This window comes from Armigeres subalbatus, chromosome 2 (assembly GCF_024139115.2).
Source record: "Armigeres subalbatus isolate Guangzhou_Male chromosome 2, GZ_Asu_2, whole genome shotgun sequence".
Lineage (NCBI taxonomy): Eukaryota > Metazoa > Arthropoda > Insecta > Diptera > Culicidae > Armigeres > Armigeres subalbatus.
The window spans coordinates 68,995,868-69,017,484 of NC_085140.1; the positions used below are offsets into that span (position 1 = coordinate 68,995,868).

Here is a 21,617-nt window from a genome sequence, read left to right on the forward strand (position 1 = left end):
TTCAAAAATTTATACTTTTTGTCATACGAAATGACAAGTGCCTCTTACATTGTTTTTATTTTATATTCAATGGTTGGTATCTTATCGCAGGGATGCCAGATTATATTGAGGTTTCCATATGGAGAAAAGATTAAATATTGTCTGTTTCCTTGGTAACAAAACGCGCCGACCATTTTTTAGGCACTATCAAAATCGTCGCCAACATCTTTATTCTAAAATTATGTTAGTTTTATAAGTAAATAATGTCAATCTGCATTAAAAACAGGGCTCAATTTTGGGAAATAATGTGATTATTGAGTATATAAAATTTTGTTCACAGTTGATTTGACAGATCTTATGGCCATTTCTGCTGGCGACGATTTTGGCGTCAATTTGTTTTGCGACGATTTCAAATCGTCGCGGCCGATAAGGTGGGAAATTTATAATATTTTAGTTGCAAGATAAAGATTGTCGCTGTCCGGAACATCTTTTGCTGGCGAGGATAGGGTGCTAAATGTCAATGAAGGAAAAATACATACGATTTGACAGTTCGGTACCCAACATGTTCGCATTCCCTTTGTACACGTTAAAAAATAACCTTATATGTTATCCAGCTTTCCACGCTCGGTAATGGCGGCTTGTCGGTGTGAAAAAATCAATCGCTCACTGTAGCATTTGACACTAAGCTGGAGGAAAGCTCATTGAGTTCTCCAAGCGCAGTTTTTCGCACACCAACGCTACTGTATAGGATATTTAACATAAAAGTGGGTGGTAATTTTGTTGCGGCAAAAATATCACGAATACTTTTGGAGGAAGACAGCACACATTGACAGGAATACAGCAAAGTCACGCACACTTTCATTTATTTGGAGAAGTCAATTGGCGTTCCTGGGAGAGTGAAAGTGAAAAAAGGCCTTTTCGTCGGTGAGTTTTCCTCCAGCTAATGTCAAATGCTACAGTGACCGATTGATTTTTTCACACCGACAAGCCGCCATTACCGATCGTGGAAAGCTGGATGGCAAAAAACCATTCGAAAATACTGTTACTCTTCATTATGCCACCTAATGAATGATCCCATATCAAAAAGCTACACACTTAAATCATTTCACAGATTTCGGTGAATTTTGCTTCAACTCACCGAAATCTCAACAGCAGATTTGTTCGGTAATTATTTCACAAAATTTTCGGCGATTTTTTCTTTGTTCAACTGTCAAAACCACCGAAAATCTGTAAAATTTTTCACCGAACAGTTCTGCTGTTGAGATTTCGGTGAAATTTCACAGAAATCTGCGATTTATTTTAAGTGTGAAGGGCCGATTTCTTCACCTCCGCTTAGGCCTTAAACCAGGTTTAAACGTATGGGTAAACACCGCTTAAGAGTTAAGCGAAGGTGAAGAAATTGGCCCTGAAATCAGGAGTGATTCAGTTCCATTCTAAACTTTCGACCACTATTCTAGTTTGAATCTGGAGCAAAATAGAACAAACTCGCTGGTATCCTCAGCAGTGTTCTATTCATGTTTTTCAAATTTTCAATTAATTGAAATCATTATGTTACTGCCAAGAAAGGCGCCGGATTTGCAAAGTGGATTGATCCGTAGATAAAATAACGCATCCATACACCAAAACAATTGAAAAATATTTGAATCTCGTGATTCAATCGTGGTTCAAATCTGCAGAAAATAGAACGGAGCGTTATACCAGTTTTATTTTTTTGACAGTTGACTGGTATAAAAACTGAATCTAGAACAGCTGCTGGGAAAATTAATGTTTCAGATTCATATTCAAACTGACAGCCCCGAACGATTTGAATCACTGCTGATTTTACTCTAATAACATTCATACACACTTAAAATAAATCGCAGATTTCTGTGAAATTTCACCGAAATCTCAACAGCAGTTCGGTGAAAAATTTTACAGATTTTCGGTGGTTTGACAGTTGAACAAAGAAAAAATCGCCGAAAATTTTGTGAAATAATTACTGAACAAATCTGCTGTTGAGATTTCGGTGAATTGAAGCAAAATTCACCGAAATCTGTGAAATGATTTAAGTGTGTAAGTAAATGAAAAGTATAAGTTTCCGAATGTATGTGACTAAGGGTCTGTCCCAATTGGATAATTAAACTGAAATTAAACTTAAAAGTGACATTTCAATAATTATCAAATAACCCTGCTCGCAGAGCAAGATTACTTTTGACAGATATCGAATCATTTTCCATCGATGTCCTATTGGAATTGCTGGGTAGCACCAGCCATTCTTATAACGGGGTGATTTTTTAATTTTTGAACTGTCACTTTTAAGTTTAATTCTCCAAATGAGACAGACCCTAAAGCGCCTGCTTTGGCAAAAAAGTATTAGAAATATTAATAATAAACAATATTATTTTTTTTACGTGTATGCTGTTAGAACCAACCCCGTGGCAAGAGATGCTAGCTTGCGCCACTTGTGATCGATTGGCCAACTAATGATTATTTAAATTGACCAGTTAATCAGTGAACGATGAGAACTTCAGGAGTATTATGTCTGTTTGTCTGTGATAATATCTTTATAGTTTGATTCGGAGCCCAAGTTTGTTCTCCCAAGTTACGAAATATAATTTCGCGTAGCGTTTGATTTCACTTATCGATTCGCTCCAATTCATAAGTTTATTATATTTTATCATCAAATAACATAATTCCTATGGTCAAAGATGTAAATCTTGCAAATTATTTCGAAAACAATTATCAGATTTAACCAAAACAAATAGTAAACAAAACACATGATGTTTATTATCGTTCAATAGCAACGGACGGTAATAAGCTACCGTCCGTGGACATGGTGGCTATTGCCAAACCCCTTGTGATAGTATATAGGACGCCAGGGGGGTGGTTAGAAGAATTTGTTCTCTAACATTTTTGTACAGCATGTACATGTACATTGTACATGCATTTCAATCAATAGAATGACACTAACATTCATAGAATGACATTGCAATGAGATGACAATGACATTAAAATGCTAATATTTCCGAGGCTCAAAAAATTCTGAAAAATTTGAGTTCGGATCAGTTTTTCCTGCAGATTCAGAGTGTGTAAAAAAAATCGATACTCCTAAACAAACCAAATATTTTATGATCTGTAAGATATTATTGTTAGATTAGCTTTATATGAAAAGTTATGCTTGAAATGATTCCAGATTATCACTTTTAAAATGTTGGCATTCTGATCCATGACATTTTAGGGTGAGATATGAGACAAATATCTCACCTGCAAATCAGCAGTCATTCATTTGCAAAACGAAACGAGATTGCTCCTTAAATTCATCACCCAGCCAGCAGTGCGCGACTGTCGTGTGAGTTTTGCTTCTGTGGGGACAGGTTGTAGAAAAATTTACTGAAAATCCTAACTTTTTCCAGATCTAGAAAAACGCCACAACCAAATACTATCTAGACCGAACATAATGGCATCCGCTGTTTCGAAAACTCCGATGCTCCGTGCTGCTGCGGTAAGTCGGAAGGTTTTTTTTTTCAACTCGCTAGAAGAACGTCAAAATGTTACGTAAATAGCTTGGGGCATCGTAACTCAACTGAAAACTTCCGGAAAATGATTCCTCAGATTGAAATTTGATTTTGTGTTCTATTCTAGGCTCGTGGATTCGCTGCCCAAGCACAGGCTGCCGCTGCAAGCCGTGGATCGTCCGAAGTCCAGTGCACCAACCTGCCGAACAAGTTGACGGTTGCTTCGGCCGAATCCGGTGCTGCCGTCGCTCGGGTTTCTATTGTTTATCGGTGAGTAAATTGAAAATAAGTCTCAATCAGTTTCTAGCAACGGAATGAGGATTGTTGCATTGGCATTAAATTTAATTTATTTGTTATAGTGCTGGGTCCCGTCAGGAAACGGCCGATAATTTGGGTGCTTCCCATGTTTTACGCGCGGCTGCTGGTCTGTCCACGAAAACGGCCACAACATTTGCTATTACTCGCAACTTGCAACAGATTGGAGGTTCATTGACCGCTACTTCCGATCGTGAGCTGATTACATACACTGTGGCTGTAACCAAGGATGAACTGGAGACGGGCTTGAAGTTTTTGGAGGCCGCCGCTACAGGTCAGATATTCAAGCCTTGGGAATTGGCTGATTTGACAACATTGATCAAGGCGGACATTGCCCGAGTTCCGGTTGAGGTACAAGCTGTTGAATCGTTGCACAAGGCAGCTTTCCATAGCGGACTTGGAAACTCGGTCTACTGTCCAAGCTACAACGCCGGCAAGCATTCGTCGGAAACACTTCAACATTTTTTGTCTGCCAATAGTACTACAGGTCGCGCCGCTGTCGCTGGGGTTGGTGTTGACCACCAGCTTTTGGTTGGTTTCGCCCAGAGCCTGAACCTTGAAACTGGTGGCGTCTCTGAGAGCAAGGTTGACAGCTTCAACAGCAGCGAAATTCGTCACGAGCGCGGAGGAAATCAAGCTGCGGTGGCCATTGCCACTCATGCTGTCGGATGGAACAGCTTGAATGAATGCCTTGCAAATATTGTCCTACAGTTTGCTGCTGGAACTGGACCAGTTGCTAAGCGAGGTGCAAACAATGGTATTCTGACCAAGCAGATCGGAAACTCCGTTGAAAGCGCTACATTGTATTCCAACTATAGCGATAACGGTCTGTTTGGATTTGTTGTGTCTGGAAAGGCCAAGGAGGTCGGTAAAGCAGTCGAAGCCGGAATCAAAGGGCTGCGATCGTTGAACGTCACCGATGCCGATGTTGCCCGTGGAAAGGCCGGTGCCGTTGGTTGGCTGGCTGAATACTTGGAAAACCAAGGTACACTGGCTTTTGATTTGGGCGAACAGGCTGCTCTTATCGGCAAGATTTACAAGAAGGCCGAAATCCTGGCTGCCATTGATTCTGTTTCGACCAGCGATGTGCAAACGGTAAGTTTAAGACTTGATGAAACCAAAAATGGTTGAAACGACTTATGCATGAATTATTCTAATTATCTCGCAGGCTGCTCGGAAACTCGCTTCCGGAAAGTTAGCTAGTGGCGCTGTCGGTAACTTGAGCAACGTGCCGTATCTTTGCAGTTTGAATTAAGCGCTTTGCAAAAGCGAAACGGTGCGCAGAATAGGTCTGTAGCGTGTATCATTATTATTCGTAAATTAAATAAAATTAAATTGAAACTTAAATATGTATGGTGTGTCAATCGACTTTGTGAACATCGACACTATTATTTACTTTTACTGTATTGCCTATCTAAGCATGGCTGTCCCATATTGTTTTCATATTATTATGTATGTGATATCATGGAATGCCGTTTTATTACGTTTCTCATTGGAAAAAATAATTTGTACAAAAAAAAGTCTTACCATGGAAGAGGGTTTAAAAATCGAGAAAAAAAAATCTTTGAACACCATCATTATGAGCAGAAATTAGGGGATGATACCTAAGCAAGTATATTCAAAAACTAGTGACAATCTGGGTGATGTTTTCACACTACTTGTCACACACAAAGCGCGGGGAAGGACATGTGTTGGTCTTTATTGCTAACTCACTTATGAGAAGCACATCCGAACTACAACCCCCACTCATGAGCTGTGCAGTTGTCGCAAATATGTCAATGCAATTCCCACAACTCCGCAGACAAAACTGGATTTTCCGGAGGAAGGAGCGCCAGCGGGAACATCGAGATTGTGAAGAGACGGAGCAACTGTAACGCGCTAACAACGCACGGAAGTTCACTGTTCACGTAAGGGGCACGTTCCATAGCCTGACGTAAGATCGCGCAGAGGGACATACGTTTTCTGGCTCCGGATCCTCAAGAAATCCAGGAGGAGATTGGCCGGCTGAATAACAACAAAGCCTCTGGGGTTGACCAACTAACAGAAGAGAAGGTGGTTGCGCACTAGCTACAGCGTAATTACCAAGATTTGAGAGAAGGGGGTTCTGCCGCAGGAGTGATGCGGTTGGTCAATGCGACGACGGGTAATTCGAGTTTCAGTCCCTTTGAAACGCGTAGAGAATTCCGGTAAGGTGGTGGAATTTGACCGAAATATAACCTGACAACAGTTTAAAGCGATAGCAAGACATCGCAAAGGATGGAGATCTTTCAAGTTCGCCCTTTGCACAACCGGAGGTGTACAGGACCCACAGTTCAACATCGCTTTGGAGGTAGTACGAAAGGCAGGGATTGAGTGGTACGATTTTCACGAAGTCCGTTCAGCTACCTGGTTTCGCCGACGACATTGATATTATGACACGTAACTTTAGGAAGATAAAGAACGCCTACTTCAGACTGAAGAGGGAAGCTAAAATCGAAGTGATATGAAGAGACTCAAGAAAAGACCACCATATCGGTGGTGACGAAATCGAGGTGGTTCAATTAAAGAATTCGTGTATTTGAGCTTAATGGTAACGGTGAAAACGATATCTGCATAGAAATTCGGTGACGTATCGTGACTGGAAATCGTACATACTTTGGACTCCGCAAGACGCTCCGATAAAATAGAGTTTACCGCCGTACCAAACGCTCATTATACCGGTAGTCCTCTACGGACACGAGACCTGGACGATGCACTCGGAGTTTTCGAAAGAAAAGTGCTGCATACCATCTATGGTAAGGTGCAGATGGCTGACGGTACGAGGAGGAGAGGAATGAACTACGAGTTGCATCAACTGTTGGGTTGGGAGCACCATTCATCGTTCATACCCTGAATATCTTGCCACTGCGATGGGCTGGGCACGTAGTTAGAATGTCGGACAGCAACCCGGAGGAAATGGTTCTCGGAAACGATCCGACGGACCCAAGAAGACGATCAAGGGTGTACGATCAGGTGAAAGACGATTTGGGGATTCTTCGTAGACTGCGTGGTGGGCGACATGCATCTATGGACTGAGCTGAAAGGAAAATACTTTTATGTACTGCAACAGCCACTCCAACCTTACAGTACACATACCTATACCTATAAAAGTCGTACACTCCGTGTTGTTCGGAGCAATACAGAATGTGAAGTCGGTTTTGCTCCAGGTCGCTCGTTATTGGGCCTTGGGTTGCCAATCGGCAGTCTCCCTTGCACGTGCGCTGCGTCGAGCAAGAAGGGCAACTCGTGCAGGTTCCAGTAGGGTCCTAACGTTCCAAGTACCGAGTTTACAACTAGTTTCCGTTGAGCATTGCCGTGTCCTTTGTCAATTGTTCAATCATGTATTTCGATTACATTTTTCGGGGTTAATTGTTCGTTTTTCCGTATGACGCCTTACCAGGGCTGTGATACCTAGCCACGTGATGGGGCTCCCTAATATGGAGCCCTACCTAATAGTAGCCCTATCCCTCCAATTTCAGTTCAACCACTATTGCCTTTGCACAGAGTCAACTCTCGCCAGTCGTCACTTCCTGTTAAGCTAGTTTCGAGGAAACAACGTCAAATAAAATGCTATAATATCAGAAAAATATCTAATTCAGTTCCTGTTTTGTTTTAATTTATTTGAGATGATATCAAAATAAAAATATCAAAATTAGTTTCACTTTTGGTGTTGAATCATTTTATTTCATTATTATTCAGTCTTATTCGATAACTGATAATAGAAAATAATTTTATCTCGATTTATTGCTAATGACGTAATGAATGAAGCCACTTTGATGGCTGCAGAATGATCGTCGTGCAGGAGATATTATAATTTATCTTTTCAATCCGTAAGAAAAATCTTCATATACCGTTTAACGATTTTTTTTTTTTTTTTAATTTCTTCTTTATTGTTTCATTTTCTGTTCTACAATTATTTTTTTACATGTACAGTGCTCGGCCGGCTTGGCCCTCCAACTTCAATTTGATTTTTTTTTGTTTATATTGTTATTCAAGTTTTAAGATATGATATATCATGACGGCCTTTAGGAGGCGCTAGTGTGTTTTAAAATTTGATAACCTAACTACTATGTACACTAATATTTACAATAAAATTTGTTATCCTAGATTGAAACTAGCGCCCTAATTGGAGCCTGATCCGAATGCAAGCAACAGACCCTAAACTTTTCTTTACACTCACCAAAGCGTTCATGTTTTATCCCGGCCAGACGGTGGACCTCGGATGTTCTTGTCCTGGGAGGGGTGTTGAGGATCATCCTCAGGAATTTGTTTTGGACTCGTTGAAGTTTGAGGTGGTGGGTTTTAGCGCAGCTCTCCCAGACCGGCATGCCATATTCGATCACAGGGAGGATGATTTGCTTGTAGACAGCAAGCTTATTTTTCAGGGACAATGACGACCGGCGGTTGATCAAAGGGTACAGTAGTTTCAACAAGACGTTACACTTTGTCACCGTTTTGTCAACCTGTTGCCTGAAAATAAGCTTGCTGTCAAGGGTCAAGCCAAGGTAGTCGGCCTCATTGGCCCATTCCACAGTCGTGCCATTGAGGATGATTTTACAGTCCCCAGGCGGAACAAGTTTAGGGGATTTGGAGTGGGGGAAAATGATGACCTGGGTCTTCACCGCGTTGATACAGATCTTCCAGCTGGTGAGGTATTCTGTCAGGGCATCCAGGCCTCGTTGGAGTTTTGCCACTAGCGCTCTGATCACTCTACCGTTGTAGACGATGGATGTGTCATCTGCGAACAGAGACAGAATGCCGCCTTCTGGAGGTTCTGGCATGTCGGAGGTGAACAGATTGAAAAGCAGGGGCCGAGGATACTGCCCTGGGGACGCCTGCGACGATGTTGTGCGCATTGGAACTCGCTCCGCTGATTGAGACCCGGAATGTCCTTGCCGACAGGTAATTGTTGATGATTTTCACCAGGTAGCTGGGAAGATTGTAGCGTTGTAGTTTGTACACCAGGCCATCATGCCATACATTGTCAAATGCCTTCTCGACATCGAGTAAGGCCATGGCGGATGTTTTCGAGACAAACTTGTTCCGTCTGAGGACGTTGGTAACTCAGGTCAGTTGGTGTACAGTTGACCGACCGCGTCGGAAACCAAACTGTTCCTCGAGCAAGATGTTGAGATTTTCGGCAGACTCAAGTAACCGGTGATGAATAGCTTTTTCGAATAGCTTGGATAATCCTGAGAGAAGGCTGATGGGACGATAGCTTTTGGGTGAGGAAGGATCCTTCCCAGGCTTCCGGATGGGGATGACTTTCGCTGACTTCCAGGCCGATGGGAAGTAGCTGAGCCGGAGACACTGATTGAAGATCAGCGAGAGGTGCTCAAAGAACGGCGCACTCATGTGTTTGAGCTCGAGATTCAGGATGCTGTCGAAGCCTGGGGCCTTCATATTCTTCGATGATTTGATATAGGCCGTCAATTCGCCAGCTGAGATCTCCAACTCCTCCGAGAAGTCGTTGGGAATCAAATGGATGTTGTTAGCATGATCGTTGACGGCTGCTTCGTGTGGACTGACGATGTTCTGCCCAAGATTGTGTGAGCTGACGAAGTGACGACCTATTTCAGCGACCTTCTCTGCAGGAGTTATCAAGCGATCCTTAGAGCCATTATTGTCTAGTGGGATCAAAGGTGGAATGTGCCGAGGCTTGGATTTTAGAATTTTGGTCATTTTCCAGAACGGCTTAGCATAATCTGGGAGAGTGCGGATCTTATTCGAGAAGTCGTTATTTTTGAGGTCCACCATTCTGGCCTTGATAATTTTTGTGATTCGATTGCAGCGTGCCTTAAGCTCAGGCAGTCCAGTACGCTGAAACTGCCTGCGAGTGACATTCCGCAATCGAATCAAATCTTTGGTGAGTGTATCGATGGTTAAGGAGTTGCTTACCTGCCGAGCCGTCGGTACGTGTTGTTCTCGGGCCGCCGTGATCGCCTCCTCGATAGCGCACAGCTGGCGGTCGATACTTTCCGGCGTCTCCGGACGCACCTCGAAGTCGACGGTGTTATCGATGCACTGCTGGAAACGCTGCCAGTTCACTCGGTGGTAGTTCCGCCGTAACTGCTGGTGCCGATTGACCGAGGAGCCCAGTTCCGCCACCACCGGATAGTGATCCGAACTGAGCTCCTGGTATACAACCGGCTGCGAGACGTGGTCACCAGGTTTGTTACGTAGAGGTCGAGCGTTGCGTGGGCACCGGACCGACTCAGCCGAGTGGGGAATCCGGGCTCAGGATCGTGTAGTGGCCTTCCTCCATGTCGTTGCTCCAGATGGTGCCGTTTCGATTGCCGCGACTGTTGCCCCAGGCTTGATGTTTGGCATTCAAGTCGCCGGCAATGATATACTGGCCTTGCCTCCGCGTCAGCTTGACGATGTCCCTCCGAAGGGCAGCCGATGATCCATCGCCGGCTTTGGCTTGCGTTGGACAGTACGCCGCGATGAGCGCGATTGTGCCGACCGAAGTGGTGATTTCGACACCGATGGCCTCGATGACACTGAGCTGGAAGCTTGGAAGCAGACGACAGTTGATGTTGTAGCGAAGAGCGATGGCCACACCACCTCCCCTGGTCGGCCGGTCGAGTCGCACGATGCGGAAGTCCGGGATGTTGATGTTCACCTCCGGTTTTAGGTGCGTTTCGGTGATGAACGCCACGTCAATTTCCTTCTCCTCAAGGAAATCCTTCAGCTCGACTGTTTTGCTCTTTAGCGAGCAAGCGTTCCAGTTGACCAAGCCCACTCTAGCAGCCATTTTCAATGATGAACATGCCAAGTGTGAAGACCTGGTCGAATCGGGTTTTGCAGCCGCGCAGTCGAGTGGCGAGCTGCGCGAAGATCGGCATCAGTTGCTCCGGAGTGTACAGCGGGGCAGATTCCTCCGGTGGGACGGCTTCGTTCTCCGACTGCCGACGGAACCCAGGAGGAGGGAGCGGGGGCCATTCGCTGGTGGATGGTGCCGACGATGTTGGAGCTTGGACCGATGCAGCTGCCGCTGCCAATCGCTTGTGCGGCTGTAGCGGTGGGAGTATTGGAATCACACGACGGGGAGCAGGGATGGCTGGAAAGTTCACCTCGTTGATTACAGGAACACGGTTCTTCTTCGGAATGGTCCTGGTGGAAGCCTTCTTCCGGATTTCCAGGAACTCGGCTCGCTTTGGGCAGCCCTTTGTGGTGGCCGATGTTTGTCGCCACAGTTGGCGCACTTGGGATCGGCCACCTCCATTTTGTCGCACTCGTCAGTCGGATGGGGTTCGCCACACTTGTTGCAGCGCGGCTTCATGCGGCAGTTCCTGGTGCCGTGCCCGAAATTGAAGCAGTTGGTGCATTGCGTGACATCGCGGTGCACTGGCCGATATCGCTCCCAGTCAACGACGGTGTAATTTATAACGCCAACCAGCTTCAGGTCCTTCCAGGTAGTGGAGCCGTGCTCCAGGTGGATCAGGTAAAGCTGGTCGCGATATTTCCTCGCCTTGTCGTGACGAGCGATCTTGTGGACGGCTACTGGCTTCAGTCCGCAACTTTCAAGCTCTGCTTGGAGCTCTTCCTCCTTCATGTCGTGAAGTCCTCGCAGCAAAGCCTTGAGCGGCTTCGTGCCGGGATGGTCATGAGTGTAGTACTCATACTTGTGGACCTCGAGGAACTCCACGACGGATTGATGATGGTCCCGGTTGGCCGGCATCACTTTCACGCCCTCGCTGCAGAGCCGAAAAGTACATTTCAGCCCCTTAGCGATCAGCTGGCGAATTTTTGGGCGTAAATCCGGCGGATCGCCCTTCACAAACACGGGCGGGCACTTCTCCTTCCGCTCCGGTTGCACCTGCGGCAGCTGCGATTGCTGCTTCTTCCTCTTTTCGGCGGATTGCCGGCGTCATCAAGCGGCAACGGCGAGAACACGTTGCTCTGCAAAAGCTGCTTGGAGGGGTTACCCGCGCCTCCAAGAGCAGTGCGCTTAGGCACTTTTCCAGCGACCGAATCGGCCACCGAGTCTCCCATGACGGGTCCGGGAGAAAATAACGCCAACGCGACAAGCGAAAACGTAAACAGCGAACGAACGAGAAAAAACACTTCGAAAAAATGCGCGAGCAAAAAAAACACGTCCGTACGTGTTGCTGTCTCGAACTGGAATACCGTTTAACGAAATAAAATTTTCATTCATAGGGACATAAAAATGACAGACCCCTCCTCCCTCTTAAGGCTGTCACGTAATAAGTGTACGGCCTCAAATATGTTTTCATGCGGTTTAAAGAATACAGACTCTACTCTATTTATTATTTTCAGTTATTAAAATAAAATCAAAATATGATAATTGCTAGAGTACTCTGCAATTCTATATCAAAATATGTTATAGTTATGATATCAAATACTCAATTTGTTATCACTTTGATAATATTTTGATAGCGGACTCCCTCTCCCTACAGCGTAACGTAATTTGTTAAAGAACCCAAACCTGACCCTATCCTATAAAGACAGGCCACCCAGGTCGCACTCCCTCATTCTAGCCGATGTCAGAAGGAAAACTGTGTTCTGGATACAATACCAGCTATGTACAAAGCCTTTTAACTGGCGGTCGATTACCACTCCGGCCTTAATAAATAAATAATAATGGCTGAAGTTCAGGTTATTGTCGTTCATAACACCTAGATGCATAAGTGACATGTCATCAGGCTTAACTGTACAGATCCCCACTCTCCTTATCGCGGTCTGCTACAACCAATGCAGCAGGTCGTGATTTTTTTTCAATCGTAAAAGCAACTCTATGGAGCTAGAATCATTAAATTATAAAATTATAAATGCATATTACCTTGGTTTCCTATATACCGTGAAGTACCCTAATTTCGCGCACTTAAGATCTGACAAAGTTAAAACGTTCATTGAAAAAAATGTAGTGGCCACTTGGGAACATTTGCTACTGCATCACGTAGTAGAAGGATTCTAGGTTCTCAAAAAAATGTTACTTGCAAACTCTGCTACTATTTAAAAAAAATTGCGGTATGAATTTGAGACCGTTGTATGCTCCTTATTTCGCGCATGAAAATAGGATAGTTCCTAATTTCGCGCAAAAGTGTTCCTAACTTCGCTCATGTTTGGAATGGAATATCGTTATTGGTTTGATGAAATATAATCAATTGACCCACACTTTTCAATAGTAATGACGAATAAACATATCCAACAGAGCATAATGGATACAAATATTTCCAAAAAGTAGCCAGTTTTGTACAGTAAAATCATTTGTTTACTTGGGTCATGTTCTTCGTCTCTGTGCTAAGCACAAGCAAATATGGCGGTCGATGGAAGGACCGAATTGAAATAATTTTATTTGGTGTACTAAATCAAGTTTGTTTTTCAAGTTCTTTCGTGAAAAACATTCAACAACAATGATATTTTGTAATCCTCTAGATTTTTCAATTTTGACTGGCACCTAAAAATTTAAAAAAATAAATGATTTTATAATGCGCGAAGTTAGGGCGCGCGCGAAATTAGGGCACATCACGGTACATGGAACAGTTATACATTTATGGGTAGTATAGCAAGCTTTTAATGAATAACAGTATGAATGTTTAAAAGTTATAAGATTCAAAAGCAGACAATGTTGCAGTTGTAGTAGAACCATCAAAAAATAAGAAAATAAGGCATGATGATTTCAAGCGTTCAACTCAACAAATGATAAGATTGGTAGCCTTCCTAGTGATGGTCATACTAACGTATGACGTAATATGACTCTAGTTAACAGTCTGTGAAAACTATACACATTTGCATGTGTTTATTAAATTGTGATTGGGTCTGTTGTACTAGAAATAAGGATATTTTCTTTCATACGTACTAAAATAAAACTCTGCGATAAAACTATAAACTAAAATAAGTAATATAATATAAACTCTACATGTAGTTTGCGATTGATAAAATTTGGTATCATATATTTATAATAACATACACAAAATTATATATGTAAGTAGGTACCTGCAAAACTTCTGACATGCGATATATCTGATGCAGCGAAAAGTTTATTTACAGGTAGTAGTCATTGTTCATTAAAGATAAATTCTTTATTATTTTTATTTGAAGATAATAAAACATATTTTGCATCCTAGAAATTTGCGGCAGAGGTTCCCGATTCTAATCGGTAGGTACTCACCTTTTTCGAACATCCATACAATCTACAATAAAATGGATACTAAAACAATAGCCAGAGCCAACACTCCAATCACCACCCAATAGCCACGTGTTGATGAATCTTGTTCCGTTACGGCTCCAATCTGACGGGTTTCTCTATTCAACCTGGAATCAGTTGTTTCCATTGTGTCGGCTAGATCGTCCAAAATTTCTGCACAGGAAGAAAAAAACATTCTGAACTAGCGGATGGGGATAGTACATGTATTATTTAAGGGAATTCCTGTGTCATTTTCTAACGCTCTAAGAACGAAATCAAAATGAAAATATATTCCTTTCTGAAAAGGGAGTTGAAAGTCTCAGGCTTGCGTAAATTGTGTACCGCCTCAGGACAATATTACACCAATGCGTATCAATATACAGTAAGAAGTAAATCTTATATTTCCCTATGAAGCCAATTGGCTTCATATTCACGTTAATTGAACATCTATGAGGACACTGGAACTTAATTTCCACAACCAATTGCACCAGCCTTATACCTTTATTCGATTACAAAATCATTCCAAATTTAAATTGGGGAACAATATTTGGCAGCACCCTATCCATTTTCCTAAAGTTTATTAGGTACTCGATCAAATTTGAACTGAATTGCTTGGTTTTTACTAGTACCAGGTTGAAATCTTTTATGCTTATTCTGCGTTTCGTATGAGGTGAGGCATTTCGAATGTAGTGACAATTGTCGATACCTCCCTTATGAATTACGCGGTCGTCACACGTGAGACGTGTCGAAATCGACAATTCTCGAGTCATTCGAGACGCAGAATAAGCAAAATGGTTGTGTTCAAGTAACTTGATTGTTTGTACATGATTGTACGACATTTCGCGGTAAAACATTCCGCGGTTAACCATTTCGCGGTGTACCAGTTCGTGGTCTACCACTTCGCGTTCAGTATCATATCGCGGTATAACATTTCGCGGTTTATATTATTTGGCGGTATACCATTCCGCGGTTAGTACTATTCCGCGGTGAAACTTTTCGCGGTCAATACCAATTTGCAGGTTTAATTTTACTAATGTTACAAGTAGTTCCATAATGTGTTCTTTAGCTGCGTAAAGCCGCAAAATTCACATTTATGTAAAGCGAATAATCATTGAATTTACACCAGACTCATATAAATTCAAATCCCAACAAAAAAAATGTTTTGAAGCAAAACATATTTTTAAATGCGACTACCGCCACCGCATCGGGGGTGACAATGGGTCTGGGGGTGAGAATGGGTCACCGCTTTCACCGGCAGTCAGGAGGTCGAAGAGCAAAACCGTCTAAAAAGGTCTCTTATATTTTAATCTACTTGCCCTCAGATGCATTTGTCACCCCCGATAACGGTAAAAGAATGCGAAACAACACACTTTGCCTTCTACCGGGCAAATACAAACATTTAAAGAAGGCGAAACAACAGATTTTTCGTTATACCGGGCAAATGCAAACATTTGTAGAAAGCAAAACAACACACTTTGCTTTATACCGGGCAAATGCAAATATTTAAAGAAGGCAAAACATCACAATTTGCCTTATACCGGGCAAATGCGAACATTTAAAGAAGACGAAACAACACATATAGTCTTATACCGGGCAAATGCGAACATTTGAAGAAGACAGCACATCATATTTAGCCTAATACCGGCTAACGTTTTTGCCTTATGAATATTTTTCAGTCATTCCATCTTCTGAGTTCTACCAGAATACCATAACCTTTTAAGGTATTAAGACAGCGACCTTTATCATATGATATAGTGTATCTTGATGACAAAGTTCACAATCTAATATTGACAATAATGTATATGTCTTTTGGAAATAACATAAAATAATGCGTAAAAGACAAGAGGAAAATACTTGAAAGGGAAACGCAATGAAAGAAACGGCCATATGAAGAAGAGAAAATTAATAGTTGGTAGAAGAGAATGGCAAACTCTTAAAAATACAAAAAAAAAATCAAAAGATAAGCTAAGGTTGTATACCGCGAAACGGAGCACCGCGAAATTGTAAACCGCGAAATAATATATACCGCGAAACGGAATTCCCCCAAATTGTATGAACCGCGAAACAGATTACCGCCAAATGATACACACCGCGAAATGGTACACCGCGAAACGGTTTACCGCGGAATGTTTTACCGCGGAATGTCGGACAACCTTTGTACATATCTGGCCGCATGCATATGAAATGTCGAAATCGGAAATAGGAGGTACTGCTAAATAGATTGTCTCCTTTCGACTCTAATATGTTTTACATTACACCTAGTTTCCTATACAACTTATCTCACCATTGTGTCGATCAACTTCGTTTCCAATCTGTGACGCCAAAACTTTTTGTCGCGAAATAACCTTGGACAAAGCTTCCAATCCTTCGTTCTGATCCTCTAATATTCGCGTTTGCTGGGCACGTAAATCTGTTACAGTGTAGCTAGATTCTGGTCTGATTAACGCTGGATCATCATCGTCGTCATCGAACAATCTATTGCTTCCGGAATCAGCGAACAAACTAGCACGTTCAGTCGACGCCTCTACAGCGCTGAACTGCTTTTTTAGTTGAACGTGTTTCGATTGCAAGGCTTCGACCTGCCGCTGGCGACGCTCGGCTTCAGCCGACGTGAGCGAGCTGGATATGTAACGTAGTTTTTTGTCCAATTGTTCCAGTTCGGTGCCAAACTGCTTCAGCCGCACCCGCACCTGACCGGACATAGACGAATATTCTCGGGAAAACTGCCCCTGGCGATTGCGGGTTACTAGCTGTGATTGGATTTCGTTACTCAAACGCTCACAGGCATCTAAATCGCTCAGCCTGCGAGATAACAAATGGGGTCAAGTTTAACTCGACTAATTGGCAAGGGTCACCGTAAAAGAACTTACCATGGATCACCATCGATGTTGATGAGGGCCATTTAGAAGATGGAAAGATATGAAATTATCGTCACAGTGACCTACGAAACCGAGTTATTTAGAGAAACACTAAAAAATATTGGATGACTAATGTAAAAACTACAAGGCGTAAATTTATAGATAAAGTCGAGTGCAGAAAATTAGTTTTACGAAAAGAGCAAAACAAACAGAAACGTCATTTTTATTTACATTCTCGTTTTTGTTTTCTTTGAGAGCGTTCAATGCATAGGGGAGAACGGAATACCATGAGAAAATAAACGAACGCATCGTGTGAATCGTGCAGGAATAGTAGGGTAGTAACTGTCCTATTTTGGACCCCTAGAGGAAGTGCATCCCAATATATGCTTATATCTATTGAAATACAGGTTTGATATGGGCGAAAATGACACCATTTCAAAAATGAAAGTCTTATTTATGAAATAGAAATTCGAAATGAGCTTCAGTTATTGATAAATCAGTGAAATTTTCCATTTTCTGAAATGAAAATATTCTTCGTTTTGGACAGTGCAACATATTTTGGACCCCCAAATGTACACATTTTGGACACCCCCAATTTAAACTCTTCAAAGTCGAATTTCTAATTTACCCTGGTCAATTGAGTTGAAGTCAAGTCTTATCTTTCGGTTGGCATGCATCAATGAGAAGATTCCTGGGTTTTAAATTCACAATTTCGACAAAAACTTATTGTGTACGTTCTGAGATTTTCAGTGATGTATACTTTTAAGCGTAACGCATTGTAACGCTCGCCTTCTTGAACAAATTATTTTCCCTCGAAATTTCATCCAAATATTGCTTTTTTGCACGGGAAACCAGTGAAATAGATGCTGAACAATGTTAATTTCCAGAAGCCAATAGGGGAATTAGCAGCGGCATTGTTTTTAGTTCAGAAATCAGAAAAATGTCGCCAGGAGGGTCCAAAATGTGTAGGGGTCCAAATCAAGTTGGTTACCCTACACAGAAGCATAATGGAAACTGTTAAATTTGAACTTGTGTAATTTCGAGGCGGTGTAATATTACATCCAAAAAAATACATTAGAATATCGCTCGTACATCAGATTTTTGGTATTATCAATTCAGTGCAAATCCGAATTATAGCCGCTAATAAAGTTGGATTTTTCTCACAATTCGTACGTTAAACCTAACTTCGGAAGTGGTGCGCTGTTTTCATTTGGTGATGTGTTATTTATACAGCGCACTACTTCCGAAATTAGGTTTAACGTATGAATTGTGAGAAAAATCCAATTTCAATAGCGGCTATAATTCGATTTTCTACTGAATTTATAATACATCCGTAAGATTACGTCGATGCATATAGACTTATGCAGTTCATCGAATTCACTCACCCGACGGATTTTGACATTTGAGCGGGTCGTTTTCTCGAACAAAAGTTCATTTTGCATTCATTATGCGACCCGCTCAAACGTCATAATTTCTTGGGGGAGTTCATTTTGCGTTATAGTCTATTGCAATCTTTTCTGCTGTGTAGTGAGGCATATACGGGGCCTTTGGGATGACCGCACGCACAGCTGAAAGTATGCTCTTTTCGGCAGAAATACACTCTTTTGCGGGAGAATGGGACTACCCACAAAAGGAGTAAAATTTGATGCATAAAAAGGATAAGTTTTACACACTTTTCCTGTTTTCATGCATAAATGTTAATCATTTGTGAATAAAAGATAGTCATAATTGTGCATAATATTTATTCCTTTTTGTGTGTAGTCCCATTCTCCCAGGAAAGAGCGTACTTTGAAGTCATAATTGAATTGACGATTAAAGGTTGCATGAAGAAGAAGAAGTCGAAGGATGATATCTGAAAAATATTGCACGGGGAAGCATACGGGAAGTTTTTTAAAACTCTTCTCAAAAGTTCTAGGAGGAATTTAATTAAAAACGGTTAGCAGTACGGGGTTGGACTTTCCTTCTACTGCATAATAAACTCAATTTTTCGATTTTAAATTTTTATTATGATATCATACACTCAACTAAACTATCTTAGAAACATCATAAGCCTCATCTTATGAACTGTAGAAAAATAATCGAGTTTCATTTTCATTGAGCCTATTATGATAATTAGTTGGCCCGCGATGAAATGCATTTCTGTTTCTTATGAAGTCCATAATACTTATCTATAGAAAAAACAAAACATAAGAGCTGTCTTATGATATTCATCACTTATCTTGATGTGAAAAACTCATAACACAAATCTTATGAAATGAGTAGTCAACATGGCAAAGTATGTATAAGTAGACCATCAACCGAGGAAGCTTTCAATATTTCCTCACAATATCCAGATCGCTCAAGATCGATCGCAGTACAGAGTCCGTTGTAAATTGGAGGAATGCAAAAGTAAGTAAATGATTCCTCTCGTTAAAGTTGTGTATTATGTGTTAAATATTTACTTCTAAAATCATAATTTATATTTTTCAGAACCTTGTCGATGCAGCTCATCGAGTCCACCAGCAGAAGGAAAAAAACACGGAGAATTCTTGAGTCTTATCAACTGGTGTAATCATCTAGACGGATGGTGGTCGAGGTTCTGCAAAACCGCACCGAGCGGCCTTTTGATTAATTTAGTGTTAGAAGGGAAATCGGGAATTTACCCATATCAATTCTTGCGTACAATTGTTGTATAGTATATCTCCAGTTATGGGCCTGAGGTTTGTAATCATTGAATTTGCTACACAACAGTTTTGGTAAAAATAGGGATATTTTTTTGCCTTATTCAGCAAAACCTCGACCAAATATCAATAGGATGAGTCCGCGGCATTGAATATTGGTTTGAATACATTGAATAGAGTATCGTTTAATATGATGCCATATATTATATCTACGATAATACTGCGAATATTACTTTAGATTGCTTAAATTTTATTGAACAAAATGTAAACGCACAAAACACAAGAAAAAATAAAATATTATGTTGTAAAATAATGTCCTGCGATTTTATTATGTTTCTTTTTCATTTGCTCTCGTATATAGGAGTACACAGCATGCATCATATGCAAAAGTGTTTGATCTTCATAAGATTCTCTTATGAATTTCTTTATGCACTCTAAAAAGGCTTAACATTTTCATAAAACAATCTTATGAAAATCATTCTCGGTCATATAACACACAGTTCATAAGAAAATCGTATGACGTTTATGAGCAATTCTTATAGCAAAAAAACATAAGAAATTCGTATGACTATCATTAGTTTTCTTGGCTGAGTGTACTTGATACACAGTATAAGAAAAGTCCAACCCCGTACTGCATTCCGTTTTTAATTAAATTGCTTCTAGAATTTTTGAGAAGAGTTTTAAAAAAAATTCCGTATGCTTCCCCGTGCAATATTTTTCTAATATCATCCTTCGACTTCTTCTTCTTCATGCAACCTTTAATCGCCAATACTTTATAGTCAAAAGAGCATACTTCAAAGTCTTTTGTGTGTAAACTTTTTTAGCAGTTCGGCATACTCCTCCCCTGATCAAAACTGAAGTAAAAGAGTGCGTTCAAACATTACTGTCATTAAAATCCCTTTGTCTTTCACGTTTCGCTGATTTTTCCTTCCCTTTCTTTTCTCTGATGAAGACGTCGAACGTCGCCTTTTCTTCGCATTTTATTCGAGTACGGGACTTCGTCATAGTCGGTCGATTTTACGGAGTGTCTTTGTCCGTGGTACAGTAATTTTGATTGCGAATGGTTTTTCCTACAGGTGAAATTGAAAATTATTGGTTTACATAGTGATTAAAGATGGAAGAACGGTTCTGAAAGTGTTGACGTGGTTTGATCAGGTGAAAATCTGCAGATTTGCGGGTGAAAAGGGCAAACAGATTGTGTGCAGTTTGTTTCCAAAGCGTTTGGATCTTCCAGCTGCTAGCGAACGGAGGAAAATAGCATTAGGAAATTATCTACTCGTGTATTGCGCGAATTACGGTGCTACTGTGTGATGGTATTTATTGCGGAACAATATCAAAATCGCTTTATTGAAAATTTTACTTGGCTGTTAGCGTTTAAACCACCTAGTAAAGAAAATTTAAAGTGTTCTTCGCATTGAGGACAAAGTAAAAAAAATGTCTACTGTCGTCGCCCACTTTGATCCTTATGGTGCTGACTGTGGTTGTTTTTGATGGATAACAGGATATTATACAGTGGGTGGTTTAAAGAGGAAGGTGTAAACACAACGCCAAAATCAATAACAGGCAAGGATTTTCGTCTCCAGATGGTATATTAAACTTTTCCTGGCCCAATACGTTTGTTTAATTTCGGTAAGTGAACTAGTTTTATAATATTATTATTATGTACATCACATTGGTATTTACGTTTTATGCTATTCGTTTACACGAATCATGATATAAACACCTTTTTCTTCTACGCTCTAAAAGCGGGCTACAGTCAAACCTCCATGAGTCGATATTGAAGGGACCATCGACTCATGGAAATATCGAGATGTGGAATAGGAAATCTTTGGAAAGCTCTTTGGAGGGACCATCACAGTAACCCAGAAAATATTTTATGATATGGAATAATTTGCTTCCATGAGTCGATATCGAGTCATAGAACATCGACTCATGGAGGTTTGACTGTAATAGAAAAAAGATACTCTGCAAAGAGGCAGCTCACAACCACCTTGAGAAGATTAGTAACACACTAGTAGAGGGGAATATGCATTTTCAATGGAAAGAAATGAGTACACCGTTTTACGGTATCTAGACCTAGCCTACCTTTCTAACTTTTTTTTTGTATTTTAATATTTTATAATGGTTACATTTAATTTTA

General features: G+C 41.2%; 3 protein-coding genes across 14 annotated transcripts in view; 2 read left to right on the forward strand and 1 right to left on the reverse strand.

The window, feature by feature from the left end:
- Nucleotides 1–3,188: 3,188 nt before the first annotated feature.
- LOC134208882 (cytochrome b-c1 complex subunit 2, mitochondrial) lies at nt 3,189–5,135 on the forward strand. Of its 2 annotated transcripts, XM_062684835.1 has the most exons (5): nt 3,189–3,307; nt 3,372–3,460; nt 3,601–3,743; nt 3,833–4,883; nt 4,957–5,135. In XM_062684835.1, the coding sequence occupies exons 2-5, from the start codon at nt 3,416–3,418 to the stop codon at nt 5,041–5,043; spliced, it is 1,326 nt and encodes a 441-aa protein (XP_062540819.1). In that variant the 5' UTR covers nt 3,189–3,307; nt 3,372–3,415; the 3' UTR covers nt 5,044–5,135. The 2 variants fall into 2 exon arrangements, with proteins under 2 accessions (XP_062540819.1, XP_062540820.1); XM_062684836.1 differs by lacking the exon at nt 3,189–3,307 and having other exon boundaries at nt 3,314–3,460.
- An 8,515-nt stretch (nt 5,136–13,650) lies between these two features.
- On the reverse strand, nt 13,651–17,020 carry LOC134208887 (syntaxin-8). The gene is made up of 3 exons (XM_062684844.1): nt 16,830–17,020; nt 16,244–16,761; nt 13,651–14,133 (listed from the first exon to the last, which is right to left on the reverse strand). The coding sequence occupies exons 1-3, from the start codon at nt 16,859–16,861 to the stop codon at nt 13,967–13,969; spliced, it is 717 nt and encodes a 238-aa protein (XP_062540828.1). The 5' UTR covers nt 16,862–17,020; the 3' UTR covers nt 13,651–13,966.
- Nucleotides 17,021–20,441: 3,421 nt separating this feature from the next.
- The window catches only part of LOC134208890 (transmembrane protein 184B), a 72,624-nt gene continuing 71,448 nt past the window's right edge, over nt 20,442–21,617 (forward strand). For 5 of the 11 annotated variants that reach the window (XM_062684851.1, XM_062684848.1, XM_062684850.1 and 2 more), the window contains exon 1: nt 20,466–20,632. The gene's annotated coding sequence lies outside the window, so the exon portion shown is untranslated. Of the gene's footprint in view, nt 20,633–21,617 lie in introns of all 11 variants that reach the window. The other 6 variants (XM_062684849.1, XM_062684854.1, XM_062684852.1 and 3 more) reach the window with 5 other exon arrangements.